Genomic DNA, 12,810 nt, shown 5'->3' with positions numbered 1-12,810 from the left:
GAGTTAGATGCCATGCAAGCTCATTGATTGATTTTGGTTATTTTAAACTTAGTAATTAGTGGCAAACAAAAGACACCTTTATTGTGTTTCTCTTGTCATGTAAATTCAAACAATTACAGCATTGCTTTCTAATTATTATGCACAGTTTTTGTTACCTTGTATTAAGTTTTTAAACTAAAATATTGTCACACTGCAGCATTTTTACATAAAAAAACGTGCATACTTCTTTATGCACCAAGAGCTTGTAACACTCCAAAGAGAAAGGAAAACTTGAAATCGCATCATATGACCCTTTTAAACATTCATTTAAAAATTAAAATAAACAATAAACGTTAATAAATATATATTTGTTGGCTACCATTAAATCCAACACAGGAAAGGCCACAATACAAACTTAAAATGTGCACGACAGGTCTGCTTCTATTCTGCAGAAAAGTTCATTTTGGTTACTTGCCAGAACCCACATTTGCTTGACCCCGGCCCTACAAGACATTGTTGTAAACATTGTGCATCCCTGTTCAAGTGAAAGTTAAATGAATTGCTGTAACTGCAATATAACTGCAACACTAGTTTAAAGCAATCAAATAATAGTTGTTTCCACTAAATATAAAAACTAACACTCTTAAGTCTGAACTGCTTTATAGCAAGAAGTTTTGGTTGGGAAGATATATATACATTATTTCATTACATTACATTATAGGTTAATATACTTGGGAACAGTGTTGGGGGTAACGCATTACAAGTAAGACATCAGATTACTTTTTTCAAGTAACTAGTAAAGTAACGCATTACTTTTTCTGACCTTCGATGATCCAGTTCAACCAAACTAATAAGCACAAATTACTCTAGACAAACATTTGTGTCTTTGTTTATTGCTGAAGTGTGTTGAAATTTCTTCTTCTGCATTCTACTGTACGGACGTAAATTTACTTTCCCTTCAGCCTGAGGCTTATTCATTTCACGTTTGGTGTGAAAAGGCTTTTATATTTGCCAAAAATAGAATTTTTTTATTTTAAAAACAAATAAGCAAGCCCTGTCCAGATTTAAAAAGTAACGCAAAAGTAACGTAACGCATTACTTTCCATAAAAAAGTAACTAAGTAACGTAATTAGTTACTTTTTTAATGGAGTAACGCAATATTGTAATGCATTACTTTTAAAAGTAACTTTCCCCAACACTGCTTGGGAATATATTGAATTCGGCAATTCTTGCAGCAGTGGGCATTCTTCTGCATTCATACAATAGAGCCAGTTGAGTAGCTACATCATACAAATTGTCAGAGCTCTGAGATGAACATGCTGAAGATTCAGTCTTCTAGCTAACAGCGCATTGCAGGGCTCTAAAATGCATTTTACATGCAGGTGCTCTACAGAGGACCATACAACTTTACAGAGAGTGAGTCAAATGCTCAGATGTTGAATGCAATGTTGGTGGGAATTCTTCTTAAGAATGCCAAGAAAATTAAACCATATGTACTTGATGCACTGATAAAGAAACAAACATAAAAGCAACATCTGTTTAGCACAGCTGGAGCTTTAATAATCCCGCAGAACGTGCGCTGACGTCACCGCCTCTCTCCTCCGGTTAGGCGCGCGCGAAAGTAGCGGAGTGAAATCTCACGCGCTGACGCTGATCAAACCGCACAGAAACTCTCCATAATCTTCAAACATCTGCAAAAACTATGGCGGACCCAAAGGTAAGAGTACCACCACCTTCATCGTCTGACCCTTTCGGATCGCGACAGACGGTTATTTTGAGTGTTTCGTTGGCGATAAATGTTTTATGAGGGTCTTATTTAACAGAGTGTGAAAAGGCAGGTGTTTTTTTCCAATTCCTGCCTGGCGCGCTTGAATATTAGACGTTAAAAATGCACTTTTCCACGTTCTATTCTTAATACTTGTATTATTGTTGTTAGTTACTATACCCTGTCAAAGTTGTTTGTTTATTTAAAATCACGCTACATTGTCAGCAGCAGCTGTAACGTCCTGCAATTCATAATTGTACGCGTATTTGTGTTCGTCACTTCCTTAAACATAACGGACAATCAAGTATTTGTGCTTTTATTGACGTAATAAAAATATCCACGCCAAGTTCCAGGTAAACACAGCTCGTAATTTTAATAGAAATGTAACATGCTAAGACCATGTTAGCCTGTGTGTGCGTTAGCATCGTTAACCTGCAGCACATGTGAAGTTCAAAGCCGGTTTATTAACACCCTTCCGGGTTAATTTGCGTCTTTTAACTGTATTTGCTCAATGTTGTCGAAACTGTGGGGTGAGATGGAGATGTAAACACTTAAACGCATTTAGGCCTCATTAGCTTCTGTTAGCTTGGATGCTAACTGACTCTCCACTTTTGAGAACCCGATGTAACTCGCACCTTCAGACGTAAACATCCGATATCTGTGCTTGAGTGAAGTCGGTTGTTTAGCTAAATAAACTGTTTCGTAATTTTAAAACGCTGACTGAGCAAAACGTAACTAAAAGTGGTTGAACCAGTTCAAAGCGTCACATGTGTAGTAGGAGATCTGCTGCATTTGAATAATGCAAGCTACAAGGCCTTCATGGATGTTAGACCGGTGATTAGTGGATAGCAAGTGCATGAATTCCCCAGCATCACAGCATGTGAGTTTAAGTTCACGGCTCAGCGCCGGTGGGTGTAAGTTTGGTTGCAGCAGCAGCACATTCAGAGACAATAGGCCAAACTCCAGAGAATGATCCCTCCAAATCCCACAGCCTTTCACTCCACTGATCTGATGAGTAATGTGGAAGCGGGATCCCTACAGACGGGATCAGGACATTGTGAATCTCAGCAGAACAAATGCTGTAGCAAATGTGTCATGCATCTGAGCCTGGATCATTTTCCAATTGCATAAGACATTAGGTTGGCCTGTTTTATTGTTGATTTTTAAAGTTGGATTTACAAAACTGCCGTTATAATTTCCCCCTCCAGGAGGCACAAGATGATCATGATGCATCCACAGACAATGTAGAGGACACCAACCATGACCCTCATTTTGAACCCATTGTCTCGCTCCCCGAGCAGGATATCAAGACCCTAGAGGAAGATGAGGAAGAACTTTTCAAGATGTAAGTCACTATATTTGCTTATTTGGGTGATATGGCAAAAAATATCTTTTCAAGCAGGATCATGTTCCACAATCTTATTGTGATTCTTTTCCATGTTGGATTTAAGACTATTTTAAAAGTTACTGAGGAGTAAAAACTAGTAGCCTTACAGATAAGTAGAGCGTTATTGAAGACAAGTAGGGCTGCAACTAACGATTATTTTGATAATCGATTAGTTGGTCGATTATTTTTTCGATTAATCACACTTCTTTTTTGTGTTTTATTGACAAAAACACACTATCTTTGCACATTCTTGCCCAATGTCCTTAAAACAAACGTTACAACTGAATGCTATGAAAACATACAGTGCTTAACAATTTATTAGACCACCTGCCATAATAAAGAGAAAACACATTTTAGGAATCTGTCAAAAAATTGTTTAAATCAAAAAAATGTTATTGTCATTTATTTATAACTAAATACTTTTATTTATTCACATAACAAAAATGGCCTCCTATGCCCTTCATAGCTTGCGTTCTTGCTGGCATTGTTTTAAGTACTTTTTGACTGTAATTGGGTATCTGAAAAAAAAAACACTATAAAGCTCTCTGCCTTTCTTTCATAGATAACAGCAATCATTATATTATAGCATTAGAAACAGCCTACTACTGTTACTAAAGAGCTTATGCATATTGGAGGACTAACCCATACAGAAAGCTAAAAAATGATTTTGGTAATCACCAGTACTGTTAGTTTAGAGCAGCAGTGGCACAAACCATAATTTGTTAAAAACCTTACATAAATTTGTTAAGCATTGTATATAGTGAATATAGTTTAAATCTCTGCATTAAAAATTTAAATAATGATAAAGATGAATAAAATCACAAACCCAGTGGTAACCAATAGGTAAGAGTAATGTTCTGCAGAAACACACGTTCACTTTGACCACAGTCACATCATAGCACGATTCGGACAGTAATTGTTTCTCATATGGACGTCTGTAAAAATAAATTTACTTATCACCTCAGTGATAAAACTCATGGATTCCGAATAGGGCTTGGTGTCATTTCTTTATCCTGTTAAAGGCGGTTTTGAAGCGTCTATTTATATTCAGACAATTACACGCTGTTATCCCCTTACAGTTCCTACTCTCATAAAATATGCGCAATGCATGTTGACCTCTAAACCTTTATTTAACTTTCAACAACAGATATTTCAGCACAATTAATGTTTTTGCGCTGGTTATTAATTGTCTCTGTTTTCCGTCTGTCTGACGCGCGTACACGCACCGGCGCTCATTCAGTAAAGATTCAGATTTAACACAGACTGTCAGGACGGACCTTTATGCAAAAATGGAAATGCTCGCGTGAATTTGTGACATTTATACATAAGGATATGACCGTTAACTGAAAGTGTTTTTGCGCTGAGGACGCACACGCGCATCTGTTAAAGCGCCTGACAGGGCAAGCCATTACGCTAATGCATTAGCTTAAAGCTTAAAATAAATAATTCTCATGTTTTGGGCAGCTTGGATCACGTAACTCTCCTGCAGCATCTCATTCTGTTTCCTCCACTATTTTAGATGCATTTTGTCCATAGAAATAAGTAATTCAGTGCTTTAATTTGACGCGACCGGCTGAAGTTGGACAAGTATGTAAACTCCGTTGGACGTGCACTGTGGGCAGACCCGATTAATCGATAATGAGAATCGTTGTCGATGATTTTCATAATCGATGATAATCGATTAGTTGTTGCAGCCCTAAAGACAAGTGAACAGTCAAAACAAAAACAAATGTTTCATTTGTATCATTAGTCTATCATATTAATTTTGCCAACTCTAACAGTATTCAGGTAAGATATTACAGAATTTGAATAATCAAATGTATAATAGAGCTCTGTATGAATGAAATTTGTTTTTCTTTTGTTGTTTGATTAACATCAAAGTCCGCATGAAATCAAAATGTACAATATTTATTTTGTTAGTGCACATTGTTAGTCTTAAGGTGACCAATTCATCTGTGCAAGTTAATCCTCTGAAAAAAATAGTTTGTCTTGGTAATCTTTAATCAAAATCTGATCATTTGCTTCCGCTCCGGAATGGCACTCCTGCTCTGATGACGTTAGTTTGATGGCTTGGGCTGAATTTGCTTAACCACGCCCCTCCAACCATTAGTTTGCTGCGAGTGAAATATAAAAGGAGGAGCGCAAAAATAAAACCCGCCCTCTACTCAATATTCTATTTCAAGTGGAAATACGTCACCATACTGAAATAAAGTCGGCAGCAACTTCCAGTTCATGCAGACTTTAATGACACAGACAGAAGGCTGCTGTCACTAAGACCTAATGCACTGATCTAATATATTGACACGCATCCTCTTTTCTCCCAACTGTTAACGTTCCCTTAATACATAACCGATTGTGTTTGCATTCCATTTTGACATTTTTGTTTGTATTAGGCATGCACTCAAACCTAAAATATACTTTGTGTGTCCGTTCCTCTCCATCTGTACGTTATTACCAGATTAGGTTCTCTTTTCTGGCTTATTGCACTTTTAATGACTCATTTTAATATAAAGCATGTCACACTCCATACTTACTGAAAGCTGTGCGGATATATTTGCATACAGATATAATTAGAAAACATTTAGAGGACAGAAATGATCACTATCTCTACGATTTGTTTGAAAAAGGGGTCTTACAAGGGTAAATAAAGAACTGGGGCTGGTTGCAGACTGGTCATAACTTTTTATATTCAGTTATGAAAAGGTAGACTGGTCTTATTTGTATTGGAAAAGACAGACTGATAACCAATTGGGCAACTGCTAGTAAGTTTTGTAAAGTATTTTCTTTACTCTTTACTAAACTATCTAAAAAGGGTAATATTTCATGTATTTGAGGTCTGAGATGTGGGAACAGGGAAGAGAGAGAGGGCAAACATTTAGCATTTTAGGTCTAATCAGCCAATATTGTCTTAAATAGCCTGCATAGCACTTCATCTTTTATAACATGGGATTTTGACCAAATATATTCAATCTTGATTTTTGTAAAATGTTGTAGCAAGCTGTTATATTTTGTGTGTGAAAAATTACAGTTTTGGACATTAAGGTATTTTTCCAAAATATTTTTTATTACCTTATTAGTAACTACAATTGAGCATGTAAAACAAATATCTACAAAAGTGTTTCGGTCAAGAGTAGTCAGTGATTCTTTCTTTGTCTTTTGTTTGATGAACATTAAGGGCTTATTAGGTATATTAGACAGCTGTCATTTTAAGAGAATGTACAGGTATGATATACTGATAAATCTGATTATCTCCTTACTGTTTACATTTACATAACCGACTGCATTTATGAGGATGCTCAAAAATATTGGCACATTGACAATTTCGTGTGCATTTGTCCTTTGAAACACAAATTAAAGTGAGTTTTTTTCACATCTTGTGCTCGAGTAGTTTTAAAAATTGCTTCAAAAAGTGCAAATGATAAACTTTCATGTTGACATGGTGACAATTCCTTCAACTCTATTGTTCAGCCCTGCTAAAGTACCAATATGTTAATTGATCATTGCTTCTGTTCTTTAATATACAGAGTTGAATTACTGAAATAAATGAACTTTTCCACGACATTCTAATTTATTGCGATGCACCTGTAATCTGACAAATGTATTTGACTGCTGACAAATTCAACGTCTGTGATTTTCATGTAGGAGGGCAAAGCTGTATCGTTTTGCCAGTGAGAATGATCCCCCAGAGTGGAAGGAGCGTGGGACAGGTGACGTTAAACTCTTGCGACATTCAGAGAAGGGTTCCATCCGCCTTCTCATGAGGAGAGACCGTACCCTCAAAATCTGTGCCAACCATAACAGTGAGTGCAGCAGTTTATCCGCTCAGCTTCTGTTAATTGGCTTCCAATCATGTTGACTGGTTTATCGAAATCCCTTGCTCTAGTTATGCCGTTGATGGAGCTGAAGCCCAATGCAGGCAGCGACAGGGCCTGGGTGTGGAATACACATGCTGACTTTGCAGATGAAAAACCCAAACCAGAGCTGCTGGCTATTCGATTCCTCAATGCAGAGAGTAAGTATAAATGAACGGCATTTGCAGAATAAATATTTTGAAGTAGTTCAACTATTTATGTGCCATTAAAACAACGCTTAACAAATTATGAATAAGTGAAAGTGTTTCAAGTCTCGATGGGGGGGAAAAAGTAGCACCGGATTTTTTTCTGTATTGTGATGTACATCTGAATGAAACAGATGATCAAAATGGGGGGGAAAATGTAGAGAAGAGGGCTTGGTTCTATCTATTGATAGCTTTCGGTCACGTGACCGGCTCGAAGACCTGGAGGGCAAAACATCCATAGAACTGCAGCACAAGCCTATCAATTTTCCATCTGTTTCACAGCCGCAAATATTTAAATCACCTCTCAAAAGAATGAAACAAAGGTATGGGAACAAAATGCAAGTTTTGGCCATTTGCAATCCATATTAAGCACCCGCGGCAATATTTCAATCATTCAACAGTGCGACAAACGTTGTAAAAACACTTAAACTGCCTTAATATATTTAAAATAGTAATATTAAAAGATCCAATTCAGTAATCATACTTGATGCAAACTGCGTAAAAATAACTGGCGGTCAGTGGAGCAAAGCTTTTTGTCCTGTCCTCCAGGTGGGCGTGTGCCTCCTATAGATTTGTTCGGCATGGCTGGGAACGCCCACAAAAACATCATAACCGTTTATGCCGTGGGGGAAAACAAACCATTCGAATTAACGCGCGGAGACCTTGTTAGGCACTTGATCTTTACTTTTTGTGATGATTTCGATTGATTTTTGCTTTGTGCAATGCCGAAAAGTTGCTGTGTGGCGTCCTGTACCTCTAATAAGTTAAAAAACCTGATCTGACGATGTACATGACTGATACACTGCAATGATCTGTCGTTAGTCCCGTGCCCCTGCACCGCAACCCAGTTCTGATGGGGCTTACAGTAACCCTCCTTCGTTTTGCTTGGTGCAATGCCGAAAAGTTGCTGTGTGGCATTCTGTAGTACCTCTAATAAGTTAAAAAACCTGATCTGACGATGTATATGACTGATACACTGCAATGATCTGTCGTTAGTCCCGTCCCCCTGCACTAACCAGTTCTGATGGGGCTTACAGTAACCCTCCTTCGCATTGCAATCAAAAAAAATCTCACTCCCTGATATTTTGTGATGTCATAATCTAATAAAACATTTATTTCATATTATTATACACAATCCCTTACGAAAATTAGCAATGGTATTACTATAGTAAAAGTATAATAGGCTAACCTTTTTTTTTTTTTTTTTTTGGCGTTTTTATTACCAATTGTAGCCTATAACCACAGTTTTACTACAAATACCATGGTTAAACTATGGTTAGTGTAGTAAAACATGTTCTTTTTACCATGGTTTAACTATAGTAACCAATAACCATGTTTTTTGGTATTTTATATACATATTTTCATGTTATCTTTATTTTAAGGCATGTATTTGTGAAAATGATTAGGCAGCCGCAGCACACACCACATAGAATAACGCTGCACATTTCATGGCACTTTAGTGGACCTTAATGTTACCTGTTTTGTCAATGTTAAAAAACTTTTTAATATATCAATAAGAAAGTACGACAGGCTTTTACTCAAGTCTTTATCACTTTATTAAAATTAAGCAAAACAAAACAACTAATGTTTACTTTAACAAGCCGTGTAGTATAGGCTTGTAGTAGCCTAAGCTGTCTCTTGCTCAGTTAGGTAACAAAAAATGTTGAGAAACGACACCTCTGGCCATTCCGTTGGGTCGTTTGTCCAGTCACAGATACCGTACGGACAGTCCAACCAAATACGGCTCAGTTTTTATGCGTATGTTGCACTGTCGAGCAGCAGAAATAATTTTATGTAGGCCATTCTGAGTCAACACCATGCTTTTCCAATGAGGGGGAAAGGACGCCGGCTCCACCCACACAGCCATGACGCGACACCGAACAAGTCTATGAGTGTGTGACGTCACGTGAAAACTATCAATTGGTTGGTGAATCGGACACCTTTGGAAGTGAATAAATTGCACTTATACATGTATGAACTAGGGCTGAAACGAATAGTCGACATTATTGACAACGTCGGTAATAAAAAAAATTGTCTACAAATATTTTTGTTGTCGAGTAGTCGTTTGATGTCATATGACCTAATGTAATAGCCTGCAGTAAGACTGTAATTCAGCTCTCTTGATGCAATTCAAGAGAAGAAGACAGCGCTTCAGTTCAGAGCAAACGCAGCCGCGGCGTTTGGATGAATATGTAAATAAATGCTGCGCACTTTACTCTCAATAATGAAATAAACACAACAAGAACTGACAGCGGTGAGAAAGCAGCAGTTAAAAATGCATCTGATTACAGCGATGTGGATGTTTGCACTAACTCTGCAGTTCAGTAACCTACTCCAGTAAAGTCCAGTCATGTCACGTTTATTTATATAGTACTTTATGCAATAGCCTTAAATCAAGCAGCTTTACAGTATTAAACATGGAAAACCAGAGTCAGTGTCGCTTTCAGTTAGAATTACATCTTGATTTTCTGATATAAAGCAGCTCTCCAGTGTGGAGCTAGCTAATGATAACTTTTTATTAGTGGGAAAAAAATATTTAATTAAAGTGATACTTTGGTTTGCAGAGATCAAAGCTTGATCTAGCTCAGGACTGTTTTGATTATCATAACCCTATAAGGTATTTTAAGAGAGATTGTTTATCCAAAAATAAAGTGTCTTGTCACTATTTTGTTTCTTATCCATATGACTTACAAAAGGAAATGTTAGGCAGAATGATGTGTCATTCAGCTATTTTCTTATATAGCTAATTAAATGGTGAATAAGAGTTTCTCTGTCTGTCATCTCATTTTGTGTGGCAAATATATTTATTTGTATAAATTAATTGTAATTACATAATATGACTTTCAAAAGCTGAAGTGATTACTTTTATTTATTTGTTAGAATATGTATAACTTGATATTTTAACTAATTGCAAAAGCTGAATACTCAAAGTCTACTGACTAATCAGTGGAATAACCGACGATTAGTCGATTAATCGGTCTAATAATCGTTAGATTAATCGATCATCAAAATAATCGTTTGTTGCAGCCCTAGTATGAACCATTCACAGTAAGATCAATAATATGCATTAAGAAAATAGATGAATTTCCATTTCATGCCAACTGTGACAATAGTTGTGCAGTATCTATCATAATACTGTTTGAAAATGTATATTTTATAATTACTGGTTTCCTTTGTCTTGCAGATGCACAGAAGTTTAAGATGAAGTTTGATGAATGCAAAGAAGAGGTCAGAAAGTCCCTAGAAGGTAAGATTGATGGAATTTTCTACCCTGTTACCATGCAGACTCGCTCTGTTTAAGTCTGACAAATCCAGCCTTAGACTTTTTATGTCTGCGACAGTAGCGTTATAAGAAGAACGTTATAACCTGCCTTGCCATTCACTTGGGAGGTGACCGTGTCTTCTCAGACATTTTTTGATTTTTTTAAAATTTCTTAATCTTTTGTTAGGCTTGTAATGAAGTATTTCTTCAAGAGCCTTCAACTGAACCCTTTTAATTTTGTTTCACAGGTAGCATGAACAGTGCTAACAAAGTGGCAGAGAAGCTGGAGGAGCTGTCTGTGAATGATGACAAGACAAAGAGTTCAGGGGACAAGAAAGAAGAGGTGAAGGAAGAGAAGAAAGAGGAGAAGGCTGGTGTGGAGGAGGAGGAGGAGGAGGAGGAGAAGAAGAAATGAGCCCAGGAACGTAGCTCCATACGGATCCTCCACTTGCCATTTCCCCCTTTTCTACAACAGACTCTGAAAATGAAAAATTGGACACTTGTTTTCTTTTTGGCCTCGACTTCACAAGACCTTGGTGCCACTCTTAATGCATCCGTTTCTCAATCATTAAGATGTTGTGAGCTTTTGTCCCATTCACAAACTCCCATATCGCCCTTCATTTTCCCATACATTGTGGACCAGTCATCATGTATTTGTGTATTTACACGACATGCTATGATACAAGGCTTGTGCTATTGATTGATTCCCACATTGGGTAACCTCTTTTGTTGTTTTTCTTTTGTACTTTAAAGAGTTATATTGCGAGTGTCTAGATGAGCACTGTCTGATAAGAGAGCGGGCTGTATGAGTTGATAGGGAGAATGAGTATCTGAGATCTTCAACTTTTCCTTACAATAAAGTCACACGAGGAGCATTTGACTTCTCTGTGGCTTGAATTTACTATTGAATGACTAAAATGACTCATTTTTCTGTGGAGGGCTTCTTCTGGGAACAAATAAAATGTCAGCTCTGTCATGAATAACTGAAGGAAGTTTTCATCCTGTTATGAGTGTGACCCTCTTCTGTTTGAAATGGTAATCAAGAAAATAAAAAAGTGGTTGACTGTCAATTGATTGTGGCAATAAGGTTTTAAAATGTTGAGGGACCCCTGTTGTGATAATGCACAATAAATGCTTTTTAAAAAACATAGATAAGTGAAATAAGTAGGTACTGTATCACTTAATATAGTTTTCATTCCATAAGGCTTAACTTAAATTCCAAGAAACGGCACCGATCGAGATTTACAGGGCATATCTGAGGTTTGTCATATGGAGTCTTACAATGATAGCATGCACAATAATTTGGGCTCTTAGACATTGTTTTGCTTTTATTTATTAATTTTGAATGTATGTTTTAGGAATTGAGGTTTTGATATTGTGTTTGATGAACAGCAAATTTTCAGCATTCCTGGTTTTTGAGCATTTTTGATGAAAGCAGCAGGGTCCCTTAAATTACATTTGGCATTTGATGACTGACTTGAAATCTCACATTTTATAGTGCTCACTAATTATAAATCATGTAAAAGGATTGTGATCAAACCAAATTAAAGACTGATGCTTTGTCATACATCAGTGTCTGCTTGGCTTCCATTTACAAGCCTAATGGGACAAATATGAGTTTTCTCCTTGGCTAATCACATGGAGACCATGAGACAGCTGTTTCATTTGATACTAGAATTAAAACCATTTAAAATCTGGTTTTTAAATTATACAGATTTTTACATAAAAGAAAAAACAGCTTATTGCAGCATAATGTATATATGTTTTAGATAAGTAAATTCGCATTTGGTAAGAAGTTAACAATTTAGGTATGTAACGATATAATGCTATTAACTGATTACTGTGAAATGAGGTGGTTATTTTTTTTATTGGACATTAAAGACATAACATGCAACATTTACAACTTTAACAAGACATCCAAAAAGATAACACAGTTAAAGGAATGGGTTTACATTACATAGAAAAAAAAAATCAATAATACTTAAAGAAAAATAAAAAAAGACACCATATACCCGTTCAATTTTCAAGTAACTTCAACTCTAGCGAATAAAATTGTATCTACATTTTTTGTTATCAATACATTGGAGAGACTCAAAATACAAATGAAAATCAGTCACAACGACCTTCAAACAGGGTTTAGAACTATTTATTTTACTTTTATTAATATGAAATTTACCAAATAAAATCATTAGATTCATCATAAAATTGACAGATGCATTTTTTTATTCAAAATATAAGATAACATCTTTGGATGTTAATTCCCAATTATAACCAGATTTCTGTTGAATGTATATAGATAAACCTTCCCAGAATTTTTGGGAATGGTAACATTAAAAAAAAAGATGTAGAATTATTTCTGG

General features: G+C 36.3%; 1 protein-coding gene across 1 annotated transcript; it reads left to right on the top strand.

Annotated features, from left to right (window-relative positions):
- The first annotated feature begins 1,539 nt into the window (after positions 1 to 1,539).
- Positions 1,540 to 11,559, top strand: LOC107684983 (ran-specific GTPase-activating protein-like). Its single transcript, XM_016481385.1, has 6 exons — positions 1,540 to 1,696; positions 2,953 to 3,089; positions 6,774 to 6,931; positions 7,015 to 7,143; positions 10,373 to 10,435; positions 10,699 to 11,559. The coding sequence occupies exons 1-6, from the start codon at positions 1,682 to 1,684 to the stop codon at positions 10,863 to 10,865; spliced, it is 669 nt and encodes a 222-aa protein (XP_016336871.1). The 5' UTR covers positions 1,540 to 1,681; the 3' UTR covers positions 10,866 to 11,559.
- Positions 11,560 to 12,810: the final 1,251 nt, after the last annotated feature.

Source organism: Sinocyclocheilus anshuiensis, unplaced genomic scaffold (genome assembly GCF_001515605.1).
Source record: "Sinocyclocheilus anshuiensis isolate Anshui unplaced genomic scaffold, SAMN03320099.WGS_v1.1 scaffold605, whole genome shotgun sequence".
NCBI classification, from domain to species: Eukaryota; Metazoa; Chordata; class Actinopteri; order Cypriniformes; family Cyprinidae; genus Sinocyclocheilus; species Sinocyclocheilus anshuiensis.
Note: the sequence above shows the minus strand (reverse complement) of the source record. Positions and strands in the feature narration are given on the sequence as shown.

Coding starts and splice junctions, on each gene's coding strand:
- LOC107684983 (XM_016481385.1), top strand. Junction 7,144..10,372: donor TCGATTCCTCAATGCAGAGA/GTAAGTATAAAT, acceptor TTTGTCTTGCAG/ATGCACAGAAGTTTAAGATG. Junction 10,436..10,698: donor GGTCAGAAAGTCCCTAGAAG/GTAAGATTGATG, acceptor TTTGTTTCACAG/GTAGCATGAACAGTGCTAAC.